The 21,644-nt window shown below is 45.7% G+C and overlaps 2 protein-coding genes across 4 annotated transcripts in view; one reads left to right on the top strand and one right to left on the bottom strand.

The window, feature by feature from the left end:
- LOC105700199 (zinc finger protein ush) overlaps window positions 1-16,710 on the top strand; it is a 270,607-nt gene extending 253,897 nt beyond the window's left edge. For 2 of the 3 annotated variants that reach the window (XM_012425852.1, XM_012425851.1), the window contains exons 2-7: window positions 11,070-11,314; window positions 12,427-12,814; window positions 12,923-14,051; window positions 14,273-14,528; window positions 14,735-14,968; window positions 15,047-16,710. In XM_012425852.1, coding sequence (XP_012281275.1) covers window positions 11,070-11,314; window positions 12,427-12,814; window positions 12,923-14,051; window positions 14,273-14,528; window positions 14,735-14,968; window positions 15,047-15,454 — 2,660 coding nt within the window. In that variant the 3' untranslated portion in view covers window positions 15,455-16,710. The remainder of the gene's footprint in view (window positions 1-11,069; window positions 11,315-12,426; window positions 12,815-12,922; window positions 14,052-14,272; window positions 14,529-14,734; window positions 14,969-15,046) is intronic. The other variant, XM_012425853.1, reaches the window with a different exon arrangement.
- A 3,035-nt stretch (window positions 16,711-19,745) lies between these two features.
- LOC105700204 (probable RNA polymerase II nuclear localization protein SLC7A6OS) lies at window positions 19,746-21,392 on the bottom strand. The gene is made up of 3 exons (XM_012425857.2): window positions 21,071-21,392; window positions 20,685-20,942; window positions 19,746-20,591 (listed from the first exon to the last, which is right to left on the bottom strand). The coding sequence occupies exons 1-3, from the start codon at window positions 21,227-21,229 to the stop codon at window positions 20,133-20,135; spliced, it is 876 nt and encodes a 291-aa protein (XP_012281280.1). The 5' UTR covers window positions 21,230-21,392; the 3' UTR covers window positions 19,746-20,132.
- Window positions 21,393-21,644: the final 252 nt, after the last annotated feature.

The following is a 21,644-nucleotide window of genomic DNA, read 5'->3' on the forward strand; positions in this document are numbered from 1 at the left end:
TGACAATTTGCCTAAAATTACTCCTGTTGTAATTTCTGTTATTGATTACATTACAAGAGAAAATAATTATATTACTTGTTAAAAGCATAACAGAGATACGAATTTAGCTGTCCGATTAGGTATTATTAATGTAAATGAAAAATAAACGAGGATTTTATCGAAACCGGTAAATAAGAGATTAAAGAAGGACAAGACCAATCCTTTGATAAAAATGATTATTCTTGATTTAGATGATGCGAAGGTAAATTGAAATATCCCCGGTTAAAATGATCTGCACCTCAAAAAAACTTCTTTGGGTAATTTTTCAATCAAACCAAAGTTTTAGGTAGCATTTATGTTTAATTATTACTGGCAATCGGAAATATAATATAAGTCTATTAGTATTTTATAATATCGTGAAGTTTTAATTGTTCCCATATTTTGTCATGATTTTATACTTATTTTAAGCGAATTGAAGTAGCACTCCAATTATGCTACACTTCCTCTAAGATATATGAACTCCGGAAATCAAATCCTTTCCTTGATATCGTTATGAAGGCAGCTAAATTTAGTGAGAAATATTAGGAAGGCTATCCTTCATCCCCTCTATCTTGCTGTTAGGTAGCCTATCGCCGTGTCGTGCCGTGAATCTGATTTACCGAAAGATCGGAAAAATCAGAAAGAGACAAAGAGAGCCCTTCTGCCCTAAGAGCCTAGAATAATTTCTAAATATTTTATATAATCTTTGCTAAATATCTCAAGCGATAGATTTTTTAAGATGTCTCGTAGATTTCATTTAAAGATATCCAACATATTTGTTGATAATCTCAATGACATATTTAATTTTAACAATGTATAAACATAATAGAAATGAATTTTTTACTTTACAATTATGATCGGACACTTGATTTTCTATAAAAAACAAGACAAATTTTTGCAACATTTTCGTTCCGCTATTTCATTATGGGAGCAAAACATATGATTTTGGTTATAAATATTTTTAAAGCGTTTATAACGTATTCGGCAAATAATATTGAAAAGATCCTAAGATTAAAATGAAACAAAATGTTGGGTATATCTATAAGGAGATATTACGGAAACACGTGGAGCTAATATTATACAAATATAAAAATAATATCCTAAAGCAAACGTTTCCCAAATATTTCAAATGTCTGCTATATATTTACAAAATGTACGATATTCGTGAAATATATAGAAAATGTGAGAGAAATATTTTGTGCTACTAGCACAAGAGGCAAAAATATTCGCCAGGACGTCGAACAAATCCAACCATAAAGACCCTCAACTTGTCGAACGTGAAGCTTTTAAACCATCTCCAACTGTACCGGAAAAGAACCGTCCTCGGTACAATTTCACTACCCTTTATGTTTCTCAGGTCACCCCAGGTACGCGTCCACTTGGACATTTCCGCGCGCACGCGTCCACCCTGGTGCCGAACCATCCGGTGGCGTATTTCTCCCACTATCGTACAATTTCGAATGGTTTTTCCCCAATGTGATTTTCCGAAAGGACCGAACACAAATGTTCAGTCTCCGTGGAACATCCACCCGGAACGCATCTCAATCTCCAAGTTCTCAGTTAGTACTTCCTGTTAATAAAGTTTACGTTTTTCACAAACACCCCGGCACAGAACTTGAGTGCTCAAACAAACGTTCTTCCGCGTGGTGAAATAGCTCCAGCCAATTAAGCCCCGATTCGGTGACGTCGGCTCGTCGTCGATGGCGATCGATCGGCGACTTCCGGCCGGCGGTCGGTGCCTTGGTCTTCGAATTCCGAGGCGATGCTCTCGACGCGGGTGTGCGAGCTGGGCTTAACATTGAGACGTGACCGGGGCTCATTCCCTCGGAGGCAATGCCACGTCGGGCAATTATCGCTCGGCAGGGCCCCGACGTGCATACATTAACTCTCCCTGCGTCCCTCTCGCTCCTTTCCGCCCTCGCGGCCCTCCGGAGTGCCCGGTGGGAGAAGGATCGCGAGACGGAGACCTCTCGGTGGGACTACGACGCAAAAGCGACACACGAGATTTCGTATCGGATGCATCGCCGAGCCCCCGACACCTCTCTCGGTTACCTCCTGGACGACGCGTCCCGAGATCGGTATCGTCCCGCGGGACCCGACCGAATGAATAATTATCAATGGACACCCGGTACATAGCTCCGTCCAGGCGGAAAGAGAGAGAGGACCCTGAGCCCCTTCGACGCTCTACCTCCTGCGGCTCGGACCTCCGAACGGTGGCGGATCGTTTAAACGAGTCCATGAGTTCAATCCTGAACGTTGACGTCTTCGTTCGTTTCTTCGAGACCCCGGACGGAGACCGGATTATCCCAGAAAAAATTCCACCTTTGGGATGGATTTACGAGCTCTGGTTCTCGATCAATGTTTTTCGAGAGGTTCGGAGGTAATCGATGCTTCCCTTCTTCTACCAACGATACTCCCCGGTGATGATAATAAAGTACACGCATTTTTAAAATCCTAGCATGCTCGGGGTTACGATGAAAGTGGACGATCAAATCTACCGAGCGACGATGTGAAAACGAGGAGGATAAACGTTCCGTCGTGATACCACCTTCACATCCCAAAATGGGTGTTCAAATTAAAGGGAATGCATTTTCGACTCTATCCCTCCTCGATACATCGATCTATCTTGCACGGATCGCGGGTACGAGGTTTACGGCAGATGTCTACCGTCCCGACGGTCCGGCAGGGGCATCAAGGGAAAATAGGGTGGATAAGGGTGGAGAAGGGTTGGGCGTCCCGATAGCGGTCGAAAGGTAAAACGGGATCCGAAGGTACCGGCGAAAGAGATCGCGAGGAGAGGGGAGGGGGCTAGGGCTGTCGCGGGGAAGGGAGGGGGAAAGATCGGATCTATCGTATACTCGTACACCGTGGCGGGCACCCTGGCCAGGCCAGATCCTGCCGATAGGAGAATTTAATAACCTGCTAGAGGCAGGGGTGAGAGGATGATAGGAAGGCCCGGCCACTCGGGGCCAGCGGGGAGGGCGGCGGGGGGTGCAATAATATCGGGAGATATCGATCTTTAATTAGGCACGCAGCGCGGGAATGCGAGATTAGATCGCTAGACGAGAAGGATGGAGGGGGGGCCGAGTTTCAGCTCCGGTCCGGACCTCCACCTCCGCGATTCCCTTCTGCTCCCCTCGATTGCTGGTACCTCCCGGTACCGACCTCGAACTTCCTCGTGGTCAAAGACTGGCTTTTCGAAAGGGTTCATTTGGGTCGGTCTTTTTTCGTCGCTGGATTTCCGCCGAAGCGCTTAATCGAGGTGTTGTTAGGTCCCTACCTAACATTTTATTTTAAGTAATATTAAGAAAGAGGCTAAGCAACGCGTCTCGTGCTCCGAAACGCTCCTGGAGACATGCTCTCCCTCGTTCTATCTCCCCTTTGTTTATCCGAATACTTCCGCACCCCAAACTAGATGACAGCTCTGGGAAACGTCAAACATTCAGAATCTCTGGAAAAAGACACTTTCCACCTGTTTCCCCTTCGACCTGTCCCCAAGCCAATCACATGAGACATTTCTCTCCTCGATCTTAAAAACCCACCAATAAGCATCCTCCTCCGCGCCTAGGAACATCCTAGGTCAGTATAAAAAGGCCCGCTCCGAAGGGCTCGCTCTCTGATCTACCGAAGTTTGAACTGTCTCCATTCTGTAACCTGCGTGCGAGGCACTGTAACTCTCGGCGAACGCTAGTTCCCTTGAGTTGACCGAATCTACGAGTCGTTCCTGTAAAACCAAGAGGCATCGAAAATAAAGTATCTTCGTTACTTTGCTCGACGAGGTCTTTGGCTGGTTTCAACCATCTGGAAGCGAGTACCCAAAAACAAACCCACGAGGCCCGGTCCGATCGACATCCTCGGGTAATCGCCATCATCGCTCCCGAGTAAACGATCCCCGACCTAACAGTACTCCGTTTTCCTGGGGTCACATCTTGCGAGGTCGAGGTACCCTGCGACACTTCCTAGTACCGACGTTCATCCTCCTGAACGAAAGCTGAACATTCAAACGAGTATTTGAAAGAGTTGCGTTAATGAAAAGTGAAAAAAGAAAGAAGCACGACGCGCGAAGCCGGGCCATTGCACGTGGAAAACCCGCAGAAGGTTTGATATCGCGCATTCCAATGCCTGCGTCCGGCAATCGAGTACCTGCCGTATGTGCCAAGATATCTTTCCCGTGAAATATCCCCCTGAATTCGCGAGGACGATAGGACCGCCGTTATCGCGGATATTCGCGATTCCCGAAGGCCTCCATCTCGGGTGCGTCATTTAGCGCTTTTGCGAGTACCGTTCCGTCCTGGACATCGGCCTCTCCGTCTTCTTCCTCCTTTTCTCGAGGGCCTTTCTTTCTCTTTTTTTCTCTCCTTCTCCGAGACGTGGCGAGGCGAATATACGGGGGAAAGAGAGAAACGGAGAAAGATGGAGACGACTCGCGGAGGTTATCGGCGAGAGTGTCTCGCCTGGTGTCAACGGGCCCTATCTCTTAATGACTACCCCATCTCGAGCTTAATCGACGACACGTATAAACCATCCTGCTTCTGCATATTCAATGCCGACGTGGCTCCGTTCGCGGGACTCTCCGATAGATCCTGCAAATTTTTGAAAAGGCCGAGCTTCCCTCCCGCGCACGCGCGACGGTATCTCCTCTCGGAGATCCTTGACGGCCGCGAAACGGAGAACACGAAAAGAGGCGTCGTTTCTCTACTAAGTCTTAGACCGAAGAACGAAAAAAGGGAAAACGTCCCTTTCCAGAGAAGTTAGAAGAAGGAAGCCGCACTTTCCAGAACGTCCCTTTGCGCGAATCAAAAAACGAGGGAGCCGCGTTCTCCATCAAACTTCTTGGAGAACGAGGAAAAGGAAAACCGCGTTCCCTGGGACGTCTCGTCTCGAAGGAGGCAGAATGTGGAAGTTGGGCTTTTCGGAACTTCTTTTTGAGAAAGAACGCAACAGGGGAAGGGTAGACGCTAAATGCAAATAGATGTTAAAAAGCCAAGGAAGAAGAGACAACTTGCAGGGGTATATAACGATACCCAGTCATCACCAGCGGTAACATCAACGCCTTACTTCGGATGCTCGACTACCGGCAACCACCCGCTTCCATTCCGTCCGTGACCAAACGAGTAACAAAAAGAAAAAACAGCGTAGAACCACGGTAGCGAGATGGTCGTTCTCGCGACCTTCTCCATTTCATATCCCGCGATAGCGGAAGGGGTGAAGAAAGGAGGCGCGTAGGCGTGCAGCCACGGGGCACCGGCGGCAGCAGCTTCATCGGCGCTATGCAAATAGGATCCTGATCGTGACGGTAGCCAACACGCGACCGGGCCTCCTGGAGCCGGGCCAGTCCGGGCCAGTCCGAGCCAGTCCGGGCCAGTCCGGGCCAGTCCGGGCCCAGGGGCCCGCTGAGTGAGTCCTCGCTCGGCGGACTCGCCGCTCTACGAGAGGCTCCCCCTCCGTTTCTCTCTCATTCTCTCTCTCCCCCTCGGAATCCTTTCCCACTCCGGCCTTCTACACACGAAGAGCGGAGATATGCTAATGCGCCGTCCCGATCGTGACACCGCGGCCGCTAAGTGAGAGCTCAAGTCGCAACCTTCTCATCGGGCCCTCCCGCCACCTCCTACGCTCCTGGGCACCTTCGGGCGCACACCTCCTAACCCGGCAGGTCGGCAGGCCGCGTCCGATAATTGTTCTCTTTACGGAGTTATCGCACGCTGCATCCACTCTCCTTCTCTCTTCCACCGCCGGGGACTGCGACGCGAGAGAAGACGGAGAGGAGGTCCACCCGGAGGTGGGAGTCGGAGGTGCGGGAGGTGGAGGTGCCGGCCGTGCGCGAGCGCCCGAGGTCGTGTGGACGTGTGCACCGGGCAGCTTTGCATGAATAATGTCCTCCATGGTCCGATCTGAACTTCTCGGAAGGAACCGGCCGAGGTCCAATAAGGGTGATCGTGCCGTTCGGCTTCCCAGCTCCCGGCTCCCAGATCCCCTGCCCGCCCGTCGGGACAACCCCGGGATTCCGATCGCGGAAGGAGTCGGAGTCCTTGCTCCCATCCTTGAAGAGGCTCGATACTTCCGAGCTGACTCGAGATTTACCCCCATTTATCAAATTCTTGCTACCGGTGGGTGGACTCTTTTTCTTTCCGCGCAACGTTTTATCATCGGTGGAGTAACGACTCTACGGATGACCAGTCCAAGATTTTCGGACTTTCTTATCACTCGAAGAACGGAGACCAGCGGTTTCTTTCATTTTCTCTTTAGAGTTCCGAGTTACGTTTGGAAAAACCGTTTGGTTCCTCCTTTTAACCGGTGAAGTTATTTATTCCGCCAAGGGCGCTTTCCTGGATCATCGGCATCCGCGAGCGCCGATGAACTTAAATTCTTTCCGCCCGACGAGCCGTCCGCTGGTGCCAAAGAACATCTCGAGACCCTTGGACTTCGTCAAAAGAAGTTCCCCATCGAAAACGGCCAATCGTCCATTTTTAATGTCAGGAATACGATTATTCCGAGATAACGAGATCGCGCGAGACAGGTTTTCGCGGTACCAGGCTCGTCCATTGCCAGCTGACGGGCTTAAAACGTGTTCGAGGGCGTCCGTGATGGTCCATCCGTTTCCGAAACGAGTCCTCTCCTGGGAGACGTCTTCGCTGTTTTGCTTCTTTTCTGTCTGCCTAATTTGTTTGCTCATCTCGAACACCTACATGAGCGCTCATCGTTTATTTGTCCTCCCCTTTCCCTCCCGGTTGAAATCTTCTTTTTCCTGGTGACACCGCATCCTCATTGACTCATCCTCTCGATGTGTCACGATTCACGGTATCGGCAGCCATTACTCCCAAGATCTTTTCGTGATCTAATGCCCATCGATACTCGAACTTTCTTCCTAACGATTCAACAAAAATTTCGATGGACTCGGATTAATTTACAATTTCCTTTAAGATTGTTAGCAGTTTTTATGCAATTTATTATGGCTTTCTCGTGCATCGCATCGCATACCCATCATTTATTATTATATCAAACTTTTTGTAGGGTACGTTCATTGATTCCTTTCCAGGCAGACGTAGCCTACGAGCGATCTTAAAAGTTCTATATCATCGACCTTAGAAGGTGGCGGGGTGGTCAACCTTCGCCAACAACCCCACGAACGCGGGTCGGGGTAACAATGGAAAAATCGACGAAAGTGCAGGGCCGACTCTTTGCGGGTGCACGGTGGTTCTTATATAAAGCGGCGAGGGTACCGGGCGCGGTATCGGTTCCGAGAAAGGCTTATCAGGCCGCGGATATGTTAATGGCGGCCGTGTTCCCCCCTTTGAGATATATTGCACCCTATGGCGGAGGTGGAGGCAGAGTGCCAGAGGGGCGGCAGGGGCAGAGGGACCGGTGGGGCAGAGAAACAGCACCCCCGATCGGGAGCGTTGCATGCACGCGCAATTAAGAATGGCCTCGACCAACCTGGACTCACTCGGGAGACCGATCCATCGATGACTGCTTATTTACTGAGAGAGGATGCACGAGTCTCGTAGGGACTCGAACAGATACCACTCGAGGATGCGGATGGGTTAGGAGACCTCGAGACCTCGGGAAGGACGGACATGAAGGTGCGGATACATATTTGAACGCGGAGGAGCTAATCTTGTGCCCCTCTAGGGGAGATCGGGGACATTTTTACTGCTGTACCTTTGTAACATTGAGTACGAGTATGTCAGATATTCATATAAAAAGCTGACGACACTATTTACTGAAGGTGCTCCACACGATTCCTCAAAAGATGACCAATTAATTCGAGATGGTATGGGAAGAGTTATCACCTTTCTATTTCTGAGATGTATTAGTAGAGTAATAATTTTTTATTCGTTTTCTAGTAACATTTAGGCGTGTAGGTTTGTAAGTCACTTTGTGCGTAATGTAAAGCTTCGAAACGACTTCAATTACGTATACCAATTTCGAGGTTAGAACTTGTGTTTGAAAACGATAATGGAATATCAAATGTGGTACAATTGTAAAATCGGTTATAAGAAAGTCAAATATTTATATAAAAGGCTGATAACAATATTCACATGGGTGCGCACATGCACAACGTGCCTCGGCTCAAACGATGGGTTCATGAAACGTGTACCCATAAATTAAGGAATTTATATTTTGACTGCATGCACAGCAAAGACTCAGAATAGATAAGTTACCGCTTCCTTTTCTATGAATTTCTTCATATTAGTTTCTATGTGAGGTATTAGTAGGATATAAGTTTATTGTTTTGTATTAAAAAATTATATTATTTTTATTATTTCAGCTTTTATTATAAATCTCCCTCTTAACCTATCAACTCAAACTTGAATAATTTTTTTTTATATACTTCTAACGTAAATGCAGATAAGTGAGTAAATCTTATTGCTGCAGTTACAACTACAGCACTTAGGTATATTTTCTTGCTTGAATATTTTTGACCAAAGTATAAAAAGATACTCTACTCCAAATTGTTACAATTGTCCCCGATCTCTCCTATTGGAAAATTCGCAATTCTAATCCACGTGCAGACTCCACCGTGAATTATTCTTAGAATTTATTTGTGACAATGATGACTCCAAATTTCGCGGAATATATTGTATTCCGTGATTTAGTGAAAACGTAGCCTTTTTCGCACTTAGGAAATCCAAAACATGATCTCGCATTGTTAAACGTTATGTATTATACTTTATTGTTTATACATCGATATAACTTCACTACTTAAGGTGAAGGGAAACACGTTAAGGAACTTGATCGACGTTGGTAAAAAAGGTTTACCTAAATACCTACGTTGTCTTCGGGACTTTGCAAATGGAACACCAGTAACGGGATTCTTTCCTGATCTTGCGTTTATAACAACGTGCACACCTTCGGGTAGGATTTTTTGTGTTCGAAGTTCTGGGTATATGATCCAGAACATGATTCCCGAGTAATTGTGTTACATTGGGCCTAGATGGCCGAGTTTGTCGATTTTTCCCGGGTTATTGGATACGATGCAACAGTGTCCTCAACAAATTCTAGCAAAAAATTCATTCGCGATAACGTTCCATTATTTTTTTTGTATAATATATATGAATTCAAACAAATAATATCTAATAGATGGCAAGCTGTTTCAGCCGGTGCATACGGGGCGCACGAGTTTATCTCAAATCATTTATATTTTTTATTCGTTTGTTTCATTCCGGCCTGGCCTCAAAATATTCTAAACATCTTGAAATTTGTGAATATGTTTTGTTTTTCTCAAAAATTAAAATTTAAATAGCCAATGGTCCTTACTTTATACGCATGACGAGTATACTCGTCGATACACAAAATCGTGCCACTTCTCCATGACGAGTATACTCGTCAATCACAGTTAACTGGTTAAGAATGGTTCAATCCAATACCCTTGATAAAAAGTGTCTTATTCGTATCGACTGATTCGAGGGAGGTTTCAATTCACCTAAATCGCGATTAAATGCGAGAAAAAGGGTGCTCTTTCCAAAATTGTCTAAAACAGACAGAGGCAGGGACGCAACTTTATTATCTCGTGTCAGCGGTGATCGTTGGCAGTGGTCAGGGAGCAATTAAGAATGGTCGAACGCCATTGCATCGACTGGGCACGATCCATCGATGACCGCTTATTTGCAGAGACCGGTACACGGTTCCACCGCGTACCACGTAGATGCGAGCCTCGCGATAGTCTAGAAGAAGAGCAGCAAAGCCCAATCTGCTCGCCGAGATCTGCATCCTCGAAACCTCGCCCGAGGAGGCAATTAAGGTATCCGGGTAATTCGAGGCCGAACGATCGGCCAGGTGGCCGGCACTGCATCCCAGGATAGGCTTTTTCCTCGACGGACTCCTACTTCGAGGTGTACGATTGCTCGAGACCGATCTATTTGGTACCGGTCCCGGGTATCAAACTATCGCAACGAAGACCACCCGACAAAGGGATGTCGAGGTGTTCCCTGATCAAGCCGAACCATTTTCCTTTCAACATTTTCAAGAATTCAATATCAATTTAGAGCTTTCCTTGGTTGCTCCTCGTCCTAACTGTTTTTCGACGTGGAATCCCGTACATTGTTGTTAGCGTTGCAAATATTGCAGTTCGTTCCGTTAGATCTCGCAGATATGAATCAACAAATTGTTTTTCGAGAGAAAATAAAGAAATTCAAAGGCACTCGCATAACCGGTACATATGCATGCAAAATGCACATGAAAGCCAAGATGGGAAATACCGACGAAGGGTTCTAAAAGGATTATTTTAAATCTGGTCGAATTCAACGATAGCTTTTTCTTGCTTCATCGCGGTGGCCTCGGAGAACAAGAAGAAGCGTTGGAGGAATTACCTGGGAAAGATTGTTTCGCGTCCCCTTAAAAAATGCGAGGAAGTGGATCAAGTAGGAACTTTTCTCCGAAGAGAAACCAAGAAGTTTCGAAGTTTGTCCAGAGAGTACAGGTCGATCAACCCCCGACAGGGTCGCAGGGCTTTACCCTTAGAGCACGAACTTGAAACGCATAGAACGAGGGGTGGAGGTGCAGCACGGGTGGGGAGAACGGCGCGAGAGGGGAAACTCGTGTAGTGGGGACGGGGAGAGATAGATGGACCGATAGGGAAAGAGAAAGGAGGAGCGAGAGGGGCGAAGGCCCGGACCGAGCGAGGGAAAAGGACAGACCGAGAGAGAGGGAAATGTAGGGTACGCACAGACCGGCGTCGCGTACCATTACGGACGCGGACGGCCGCCGCGACGCATCGCTTGGGCGTTCCGTCGTTGCGCGTTTCTATTTTCGTCCAACCGTCGCGACTTTTACCACTCGGCACTCCGTATCTTGATATGGTCGTCTCTCGAGATACCGTCCACTTCGCGTGGGTCTCCGTTGGAGTCAAATGTAGGGGAACGTTGAGCCTTCGATTCCAAAACGACAAAGAATATAAATTGCTATTTGCGATAATCGAGTATCCGAGTTTTTTTTCTTTTCCCTGCGCGAAACTTTTGTACTTTGACTTCCATTAATTTTGTTCACTTTTTGCATTCGTACCCCAGTTGTGTATTCGGAGGCAGGTAATAATTGATATCTTTCTGTTTCAGGGGAGGATGAGGAATGGAGCGACTCGGAGAAGACGCCCTCGGTGAGCAGCGGGGTGGAGGGCGGGGGATCCGCGGTCTCGAGCCCCGCCGCCCCCGCCGCCGAGGAGGAGCCGAGCCTGCCCCCGCCCCCGCGACTCGCGGGCGTCGCGGCTCCGACCTCTGCCGCCGAGGACATCCGGCTGAGGCTCAGCGTCCTCTCCGAGGACGCCCGCAAAAGGCTGGCCATACTCACCGAGGACATCGAGGTGAGCCCGTCGGTTTTCTTCCTCTTTGGTATATTAATTAATCTGCCGAAGCGAATGAATTTCGTTCGCTTTGACGGACGGTACGATTTATTGCGATGACTCGTGCGAGGCAAAGTCGTAACTCGCGCCGAGTTCGGAGCGCCGCTCATGGTGGCGCTCTCTGGCGGCTGCGAATTTAAGCTCGCGACAACCTTCCTACAGTAGCGCGGTCGGTACACGGGTCTGCAAAGAGATTTATCATCACTAGATGTTCATTTCACGCAATGAGTAACCTGTGACAAAATTTTATACAAGATATCTCAGGACGATATCTCTCCATGATGCTCGCCCTTTCCCGATTATTGACTACGAACAGATTTTATTTCAATTTTTGGTCTCACCGTTTCATCGTTGATCCCTCGAGCCGAAGTGTCAATTGTTGGCTTCAATTTTGATGTAGAAGTTGATTAAAAATGCTAAAGTGTTGGAAATGTAGAAATATTGAGCATACGGCGAGATTCTGAATTGTTATTTTTGTGCTACGGGATCTGTTAGCATTGAGGTTGACAGACCTCACTGCAGCTGTCATCACAACCGTCATTACGGTCATATCGTATACATGTAAATGAAGGCTAGCGACCGTCGAAGAAAGGGTTTAGCGGCACATCGCATGACATACATGTCATTAAGATAAAACATTGTCGGGTATTTAAACAAACGTTGCCTTCACCCTAGTGTGACATAATCGCGATAATGGCGCCACGGTTTCTCGAGGGATATGAAATATCCTAAACTCATAGTCCGAATTGAAAAGTTGGTTCGAACAATTTTAAAATTGAAGATCCGTTTGCCGACATAGTTGTTTCTCATTATTCGAGACGAACTCAAGGCGCTAAGTCCTTCGATTCGCGAATATCTGAACCAATAAGGTTATTTCTGAACGGCCAGATCCGTATTTAGTTATGAAAAATTAATATACAAATGGTTCTTTCTTATCCCGATTACTTTTGAAAGGAAAGAAACATAAGATTGACACAAAATTACTTTTCGTAGTCGCACGAAGATGTGCAAATTAATCGTTTCCCCCCTTCATCAACGAAGGGATGATTAATTCTGAGATTTTTGGGATGCAGGTTGCAAGGGGTCTGCGACATGCAACTTTGAGATCCTCCCAGGGCCCCGAAACGAGCCCGAAGGGGCCCAAGAGCGATGCGGACGACGACACGGGTCCAGGAGGGGGCGCCGTTCCGATCAAAGAGGAGGAACGCGGAAGAGCGTCCTTCGGGACGAGAAGGAAAGAGACGAGAAGGGACTCCGAGGACTCGAGACGCTCCGAGGACTCCTCATTCGAGACTAAGAAAATGAGACTCGACGAAGAAGCTACTCCGCGGCTCAGACTGAATGCTAGTCTGGCGACAGATCCCGCTCTCCGGCCCGCCACTGTCGCCGCCCTTACGGTCAAGCCCGAGAACTTATCGCCGCCTAACCCGACACCTCCGCTTCCCGCTGGATTGCAAAACGGTATACAAATACCCTAATTCTCTAAGGAACTGTAAAAACGTTGCGAACTCTATTTTGCCCGGAGGGTGGAATCGTTAGAAATAAAGGAAACCGCGATTATGTTTGCAGCGATAGCCTCGGGTCGCCTGTTCGTCCTACCAACGGAGGGCAAGGAGACGATCACGGTGGAGCCGTCCCGCCCAGCTCCGCTGATCTGCCCTCCGTGCGGAATCCGCTACAGTTCGGCAAGCACCCTGGAGGCGCACCGAACGTACTACTGTGCGCACCGGCCGCGCCTCGACGAGGAGAGCGTCAACGACGAGGACGAGGTCGGCGAAAAGCCCGGGGGCGGAAAGTTCGAGGCGCGCAAGGCTTATGCCTGCCCTCACTGTTCCTACAGCGCCGACAAGAAGGTCTCGCTGAACCGACACATGCGGATGCACGCGGCATCTCCGGTGCCGCCCCCGATCCCGCCGTCGCCGAGTCCGCACGCGGGCGGGAATGGAAACGCCGCTAACGGGGGTCTGAACGAGGAAGCGGAGCGGTACTGTCGCAACTGCGACATCCGCTTCAGCTCCCTGAAGACGTATCGAGCACACAAGACCCACTACTGCAGCACAAGGCACGTCGTCAAGGACGCCGCCGTCGCGGCCACGGCCGCCGCCCCTGCGGCCCCGGTGAAGACGTCGCCCCCGGCGAGTGCGAGCCCCGGGGATTCGCCGCCTCCGCAAACTTGTCTAGCTCTGCCGACCACTCCCATCTTGATCGTGCCCTACTCGCTGTTTCGGGGGGCCAGCGTGCTCGCCGCGCCCACCCTGCCAGCCCCGGACACCCCCTGCTTCCTGCTGCCGAACGGCTCGCTGCAGCCCATGACGCGGGGCTTGGCCACCGCCCCGGGGTCTGCACCCGAGCCCCCGACCGTCCTGAGGGCGGCGAACAAGCCCGCGACCCCGGCCCCCGTGGTCGCCGCCACCTCGCCCTCCGTCGCCACAGCTCCCCTGGACCTCAGCGTCCGCAGGTCGCCTCTTCGTCAGGACGAGAAAGAAAACAGGGTGTCTCCTGCTCCCTGTTCGCTGCCGCTCCCGCCCTCGGGAAGCCCGAGGTCCAGGGGTAGTGCCAGTCCTCGGGCTAGGTCCATCCCAGCCTCGCAGACCAACGCCGTCCTACCCCCGCCACCTCCCACGGAACTCGCTCTCAGACTGGCGGAGCTGCCACCCCCCGCGGCCCCGGGAGTTCTCGTCAAGCAAGGAGTCTCCAGGTACGGCTCCGTCGTTTATCGAATTCGGCTTTATGTCGAGGTGGGATTCGCGATGAAGCTTGGCCCTGTTGAAAGCATACACATTTCGCGTACATTTAATTATAAATAGAATTCATTGAATCGGAAGGATCCACGTTTCATCCAGAAATTTATAGTTTATGTGAAAGTGTCTTTAGAGTATTACCGAAAAAGACGAGATACTGATTTTCTGTGGATTTCAGGTGCAAGGAGTGCAACATCGTGTTCTGCAGACACGAGAACTTTGTGGCCCATAAAAAGCACTATTGTCAAGCGAGAGAGAGTACCGTCAGTAGTTCGCCACCTCCCGGAACACCGTCACCACCCTTAGTGCAGCTGATTTGTGTGGCCTGTGGCATCAAATTCGCGTCCATGGATAATTTGGTGACCCACCAGGCTTATTATTGTCTCAAGAGGCCAGATCCTCAAGAACATCATTCCAGATGTCCAAAATGCAAGGTCCGAATTAAACCAAATAACACATTTTATGGTGCTTTAGTTTACCACCGTCTTAATCTGCGATAAGTTCCTTTGTTTGTCTTTTTATTCGTATTTAATGGGTTGTATCGAAAGAATTTCAACCTTTTGCCCTCGACTTGTGATACCAACGCATAAATAAAACATGTAGCATCGATTATTGGCAATATAATTGTTCTGATTTTTAGGCGATTATAGAGCCAGGTGGGACACACACGTGTACCAGCGGTCCAACCGGCGGATGGAAATGTCCAGTTTGCGGGGCGGTTAGTCCAACTGCAGGTGCAGCTCAACGACACATGGATGCTCATCAGGGCGTTAAGGCATTCAAGTGTAAGATCTGTCAGTACAAAGGAAACACTCTACGAGGCATGAGGACTCACATCAGAATGCACTTCGAGAAACGCGGTACCGACCTGCAGGTACTATATTTCCGGGATAACTACCTTCCATTTGGCATTAAGTAGAACTAGAAATAGTAAGTGCCATTACACTTCCAGGAGGAGAATTACATCACCTGCGTTCTAAACGACGATGTGACCGTTCCGACGCCGGAACCCGCTCCCGCGACGACCCCCGAGGAAATCCCAGCGGAAGCTCAGGTCAATGGCAAACCGGAAATCAGGAAAAGCCCTCAACCCCCGGCACCTCCACCTGCGGTAGTCAACAAAGTGAAGCAGGAAAGGGAAGACACTCCTCCGCCGGAAGAAAGCGTCGACCCTACCAAATCCGGGCCTAGGTATTGCCGCTCCTGTGACATCAGCTTCAACTATCTCAGCACATTCATCGCTCACAAAAAGTTCTATTGCTCCAGCCACGCTGGCGAGGCGAGCAACAACAATAACAACAACAATAGTGGACATCCCACAACACCACCCAGCACCCGCCCGGAAGCTTCCGTGCTTTAGACTGACATTCCGAAAGCTTCCGGTTTTCAGTAAGACATGTCGAATGCGAGGATCTGCCGCTGCTCGGGGCAGGGTCACCTAAATCCTATTGTATACAATCTTTTATTTCCCATTGGTCGATTTGATAAGTCTTTCGCGAAACAGCGTCGAACATGATTAAGGGATCATTTACCATTCAACGATTTCACATTTTATTCCTTTTTATATCAATATTTTACTGATTAAAAGTCAATATTTTCTTCTGTGATGTCAGATACTGCTTAATAGATTTTCGGGAAATTTTCGAGAAGGAACAAATAACTGGGCCCACATGCAGCTTTGCTAAGCCCTTGGGGGCAGGGGGAAGTTGTGTCCCTGAAGTTGCTCCAAAGACAGTGATTTGTTTCACAACCAACTATAAATTTAATAGTTTCCCCTAGAGATGTATTTGAATCAATTTTATTCACTTTTATGACACTTGGTGGCTTTTTGAATGTACGGAGTATCTTTAATAGCGCTTGCGTTTTACGTTATCCAATGATTGAGAAAGACTTGTAAACAAGAACAAATGTCGGATATAAAAATTGTTGAAGGGTATGTGATCCGTTCACAAGAAATAGTAATTCATGACCATAGAGAGAGTAAACAATTTGACGTTTTAAAAATATTAACATGCCTGCGATTTAATGTAAGAAATTTAATATCGTAATACATTGACTTTTATTTTCTTTTATCTCGATTGTGCAATATTCTTCATAGTTCCTTAAAGTTGTGGTGGCTTCTGGAAATGACCCGAGTCCATTGTCGCCAGTGTGCTGACGTTTCTTCACTGTTTAACCTGATGAAGCGAACTGCAACGTTTGCGAATTGTCGGTCTCCTGGCGATAATAGACGCGGTTCATTCCCGGAAGCCACCACTAATTTAAGGAATAATTCAGGCCGCGGAACCTTAAGGTGATATAAAAGGGGAATTTTATATATATGTATGAAAATATTTATAGAACTTTTCTCCAAACTGGGTGACCGAATTATCTGTAATTTTTACACGTGATTATGGAGGCCCTAGGGAAGAGCGCGATGCTCGTGAAATTTCATCAAAAAATAAAAAATGACTTTTATGGTTCTTTTCTGAGATAAGTACAAATTTTTCGTTGAAAAATGCAATTTCACGAGCATCGCGTTTTTCCTTAGATGAAGTTTCGATTTTGAAGTGATGAAGTTTCAAACGATTCGGTTCACCCGATTTGGAGAAAAGCTTTATAAATATTTTAACTTTTTGGTATGTATATATGACACATTCATATCACCATAAGGTGATATGAAAGGGTCATTCTATATACGTAAGACCGGAAAATATTTATAAAACTTTTTTCCAAACTGAATGCATCAAATAATTTGATACTTCGGCACGAGATTATGGAGGCCGTAAGAAAGAATGCGATGCTCGTGAAATTTCATTTTTCCCCCGCCAAAAAAATGTGGTCATCGTTCTAGTTTAGGCTGAATAAAAAGAATTTTTTTTTAAATGAAATTTCAAAAGCATCACGTTCTTCCTTAGGGTCTTTCTAATCACATGGCGAAGTTTCGAATTATTTGGTGCACCTAGTTTGGAGATAAGTTTTATAAATATTTTCAGGTTTGATGTATATAGAATAACCCTTTCATATCACCTTAACATCTTTAATTCTTGGAAATCTTTTTAAATTTCATTCAAGTTGCAATTGGTCAGTAACGTATTTAATTTATTTTACAACAAATTTCAAGAAAAGATATATCTCAAAGTCAACTAATTTAGACAAAACTTATCTCAATAGATTGATCAAACTTTCCAGTGATGATATCAATGGTATCGATAGTATTATCATTTTGGCTGATACAATCCTCTCTATGGTATGCACGTCACTGCAATGACCAGTCGGTCCCGCCGAGATATAGGACTGTTATTTGTTTCCAATATTAATATAAATGCTAACGTCGTGTGTCAGCGTAACGTTGATAACTCGCCAAGTGATCTTGTTTATTTGTTCATTCAGATAATAGTTTGTACTTGCGTTAAAGACAATTCCGCCGTGTAAATATTCCCTTACGGTGATACGTGTTGCGCGAGCATGCGCATTAAGGTGAAGTGAAACCCCCTTCAAATCAGTCGATTCCAATACAACACTTTTTTTTAAGGGTATTAGACCAAACTGTCCGAAACTTTGACACATCACTCCTGATCATCTAAGAATTGTCCTGACACATCAAAATTTGGATTTTTTAAGAAAAATTTATTAACTCAGCCCAGACCAGAACCAAAATGGCGTCGATCTCTCATATTTCGATCAATATACACATATCGAAGGCTCTGATACGAGAAACGAAAGGGTCAGGACAATTTTACGACAATTTAGAACACTCTGGTAATCGATAAATTCGCATTTGAACGGGATAAAGGCAAAAAAAGTGTTGTATGCGCTTCTATGCTAAAACGATGGGAATACGAGGTCTCGGAGTGAAAATTTAATTGACCTAGAAATCACAGATGGCGCAGGGGGTCCCTCCGCAGTCAATTAGGGCCCCAGAAAGCATGAATCCAGAGGATTTCTGGAGTTTTACTTCGATTTCTTGATATTTATTGGACGAAAACGACAGATGGAATATGCCATTTGGTACAATACGCAATATAATTCGACCCAGCTGTCAATATAAAAGCGAACGTCGGCAACATAGGCATTTAGAAAATTCTTCTTTGTCGACGTCGATCAAGTTCCTCGACGTGTTTCACTTCACCTTAATGGGCATAAAGTTCGATTTACGCTCTCCAGGTCCTTTTTGTCTCTCAAACGATTTTGTCGCATATTTTAGAAAAAAAAAAAACGGTATTTAAATCTATGTGTTATACCCCAAAATCGCAGGGGAAATTTAGAAATGATCTGGATCACGTTAAATCGGACATAAGAAGAGCAAAGTGGCGCGAAAGAGCGAACTTGAAAGTCTTAGAATAAGGGCTCCTCTCGTGCGACTTTGCTTCTCTTCTCGTCGTTCTCTCTTCGTCTCTCTGTCACTTTTCTCTCTTAATACGGAGTATAGAATTTTTCTTCATTCGCGAGAAAGGAAGAAACGTGTAAAGGCAGCACTCGATGGCACGCGCTATTCCTTTTACGGAAATAGTCACGAAGTTTTGTACATAGTAGAAATTCCTCCCTAGGAGGGATTCCGTCGACAAGGATATCGTTCCGCTTTTCGCGAAGCGCTCAAAAGCGAAAAAGGGGGTCGAAATGTGGCCGAACACTTCTCGAATTGATCCCCCGTGGGTGTGCAATCTCATGACTCGGAAATAATCTCGTTAGGCGATAATTGGTAGGTGCGAAACGGCAGGTGCGAAACTAAAACGAGGCGAGTGTATAATGTTGTACATTAGAGGAGCTTAGAGTATTACGTACGATAAAGTAACGATCCTGAATGATACCAATCTCAGCTTGTGAATCTGTTAAGTTACGTTGCAATATAACATTTAATATATTATACATATATATATACATATGTATCTTTTGTCCAAATATGTGGATAGATATACATATATGTACACGTGTATATTTGGACGGAAGATCCATGAGCGAGCGCGCAAATGAAAAAGGAACCGACGTGCGCGACACGGGCCTTTCATTCGATATTTCTTTTGGAGTCTTCTATTTGAGATTGTAAAGTCGAAAGAAGCGTAAAAGCCAAAGGCTTCCACTTATTTTTACTTCGTTTTTCATGGCCTGAGATAATACTGTGATTCGACATTTTAAGTCGTCGCTTAGATCTACCAGGTTCCATCTCGCGTTAGGGCTCGATCCTCGTAGCTTTTTTCAATTTTGGGATCTCTGAGGAATATCAGATACGAATCCTATATATAAAATTAAAGTAGTTAGTCGACAATGAATTGATGCGAGGTCGCGTACGTTAGGGACGTGTATAAATTAGACTTAAGGCCAGTGTTACATGTATACGCAGTGTACTACTCATATCACACGTTAAAATGCGCGACAGTTCCATGGTGGATACGTTTTAGGAAAAGACTCAAAAATAATGTTCAAAATTAGGTTCTCGCGGTCTTTTTAAATTTCTCGTTATTTTCTTAGCCATTTTAGAGTATTTCTCTCGATGAGTCTTCTTTGAATGTCCATCGGTTTATTCTTGGTTGCCAATCATTGATTATTTGAAATGTATAAAATCGATCGAAAGAAAAAGAACTCATTCTCCCGCTACTTAAAACTTTCTTTAAACAGTCAGACTTAGCGATTCCAAGGAAGGTTTTCGTTTCGAATCGGCAGGATTCGACGCGTAGGCTTACTTTTATTGTTTTTATTTTGATAGACGAATTTTACACGCAAGATATATATGTATATATATATATCTCTCTATAAATATGTAATAAATATACGATTACCTATGAATAAAAGACCTATTGTGAATATCCCTCACCGTTGGTTGAATGTGCATTATCCTTTGGAATGGAATTTATCATTATATGACGAGTTCAAGATATTAAATAACAGAAAATTAATTTATTTAAAAAAGATAATATATACAATAAGATGCTCTTCTTGGTGCAAAATTCATAAGCAGAACACTAAATGCTTTTGTGCTACTGAACACCTGACGCAAGGTCTTTTAACTCTAAATGTTATTCAATAACGAGATCTTGGTTTTCATTGTAGTCTTGACAAATTTATTCATCTATTTCATCGGGTTCTTCTGATATATAAACGCCACTGTAATCGCTGTGATCACTCTCGTTATCGCTATCCTCCCCAAACTCAATTTTCACTCGTGCTTTATATTTTGCATATTTATAACCGAATGTTTCAACATCTGCTTCATCCACAGCATCCACAAATTCCTCACTAGATAGATCAGATTCTTCTTCCAATTTCATGTTTTCCACTGCTCTTCTCATATCATCATCATTTACAGAATCTCCGGAATGATCTGAATCTGGATAATCGTTCCTCCAGTTAGATTCCGAGTTAGAGTCTTCCGACTCGCATTCATTTTCAGAATTTTTTCCATTTTCTCTGTAAGTGTCAAAGACAAGTTCCTGATCTAGAGGATGAATAGATAATACATGATCTAAAAGCATCTCATCATCCGTTTGTGTATAGTACAAATCATAGACATAATCATTTTCCTAAAAAAAAAAATACATAGTAAATGTATTGTATCGTAACGTTATAAAAGATTTGTATGAACACAAATAAAAATTACTAAAATAAAACGGTACTTTTTCATTCGAATTCTGAGCCATACAAGATCTGGAATCTTCGACATCAATGACAGTGGTTACTGTCTCATCGGGTTGATCAATTTTGCTTTGCTCCAATGAACGAAAGCAATTTATAACTCTATAACGATTTTCTAATGAGTCTTGTTTTGTTCGATGTCTATTCTTCCCTGTAATATCCACTATATGCTGTTTGTAATTTGCTTTTCGATCATTTGTACTCAGCGTTTTAGCAACATGTTCAATGACATTATCTTCCTGTAATAAGATGTAATCCATTTATTCTCATTACCGTAATACGTTTGGTGTACATGAGTTTTGGAGATAAAAAAAAATCAGTAAATAAAAAATGAAACATACTGTTCCAATTACTTTAAATCTCTGACCTGATGTTTCACAGTTCCCGCAAACTTCACCACTGCCGTTAATGGAGAATCCAGAGTCTCTTCATCAACGATTTCTGTTTTTCGACGTTTGCATGCAATTATTAGGGCATCTAAGGGTTCGTCGTCATTTCGTCGCTTCACGCGTAGAATTGCTGCCATTTTTGTTGTGCTTGCACTCGAATTTATAGGAAAATTAGTCACGAGTATTAAGAAACTCCATCCGATAAACGCACGTTTGACATATTTCGTTTTTAAGGTTACGAATTACTCGCATTCTTATGCAGAGATGAGTTGGGAGATTGCTCACGGGCAGGGTCGCGCGATCGCACCGTGTGCTGCCCTCTGATTTCGTACGTTAGCTTTCACTGTTTTTTGCCCCCAAGGGCGGCGCAACGAATTTCTGGTAGGGGCTCGCGCAATCGAGATGGCTGTGCCATCTACCAGTTGCCGTTGGCGGCTCACGTATTCGCGATGGTAATACCATGCGGCAGTTGACAGTGGTGGCTTACCATTATGGCAATCTCACTAACTCATCTCTGCCAAATCAGAGATGAGTTGAGAGATTCACGGGAAG

The sequence above is a fragment of the Orussus abietinus genome, unplaced genomic scaffold (genome assembly GCF_000612105.2).
Source record: "Orussus abietinus isolate OABI.00-Male unplaced genomic scaffold, Oabi_2.0 scaffold112, whole genome shotgun sequence".
In the NCBI taxonomy this organism is placed as follows: Eukaryota; Metazoa; Arthropoda; class Insecta; order Hymenoptera; family Orussidae; genus Orussus; species Orussus abietinus.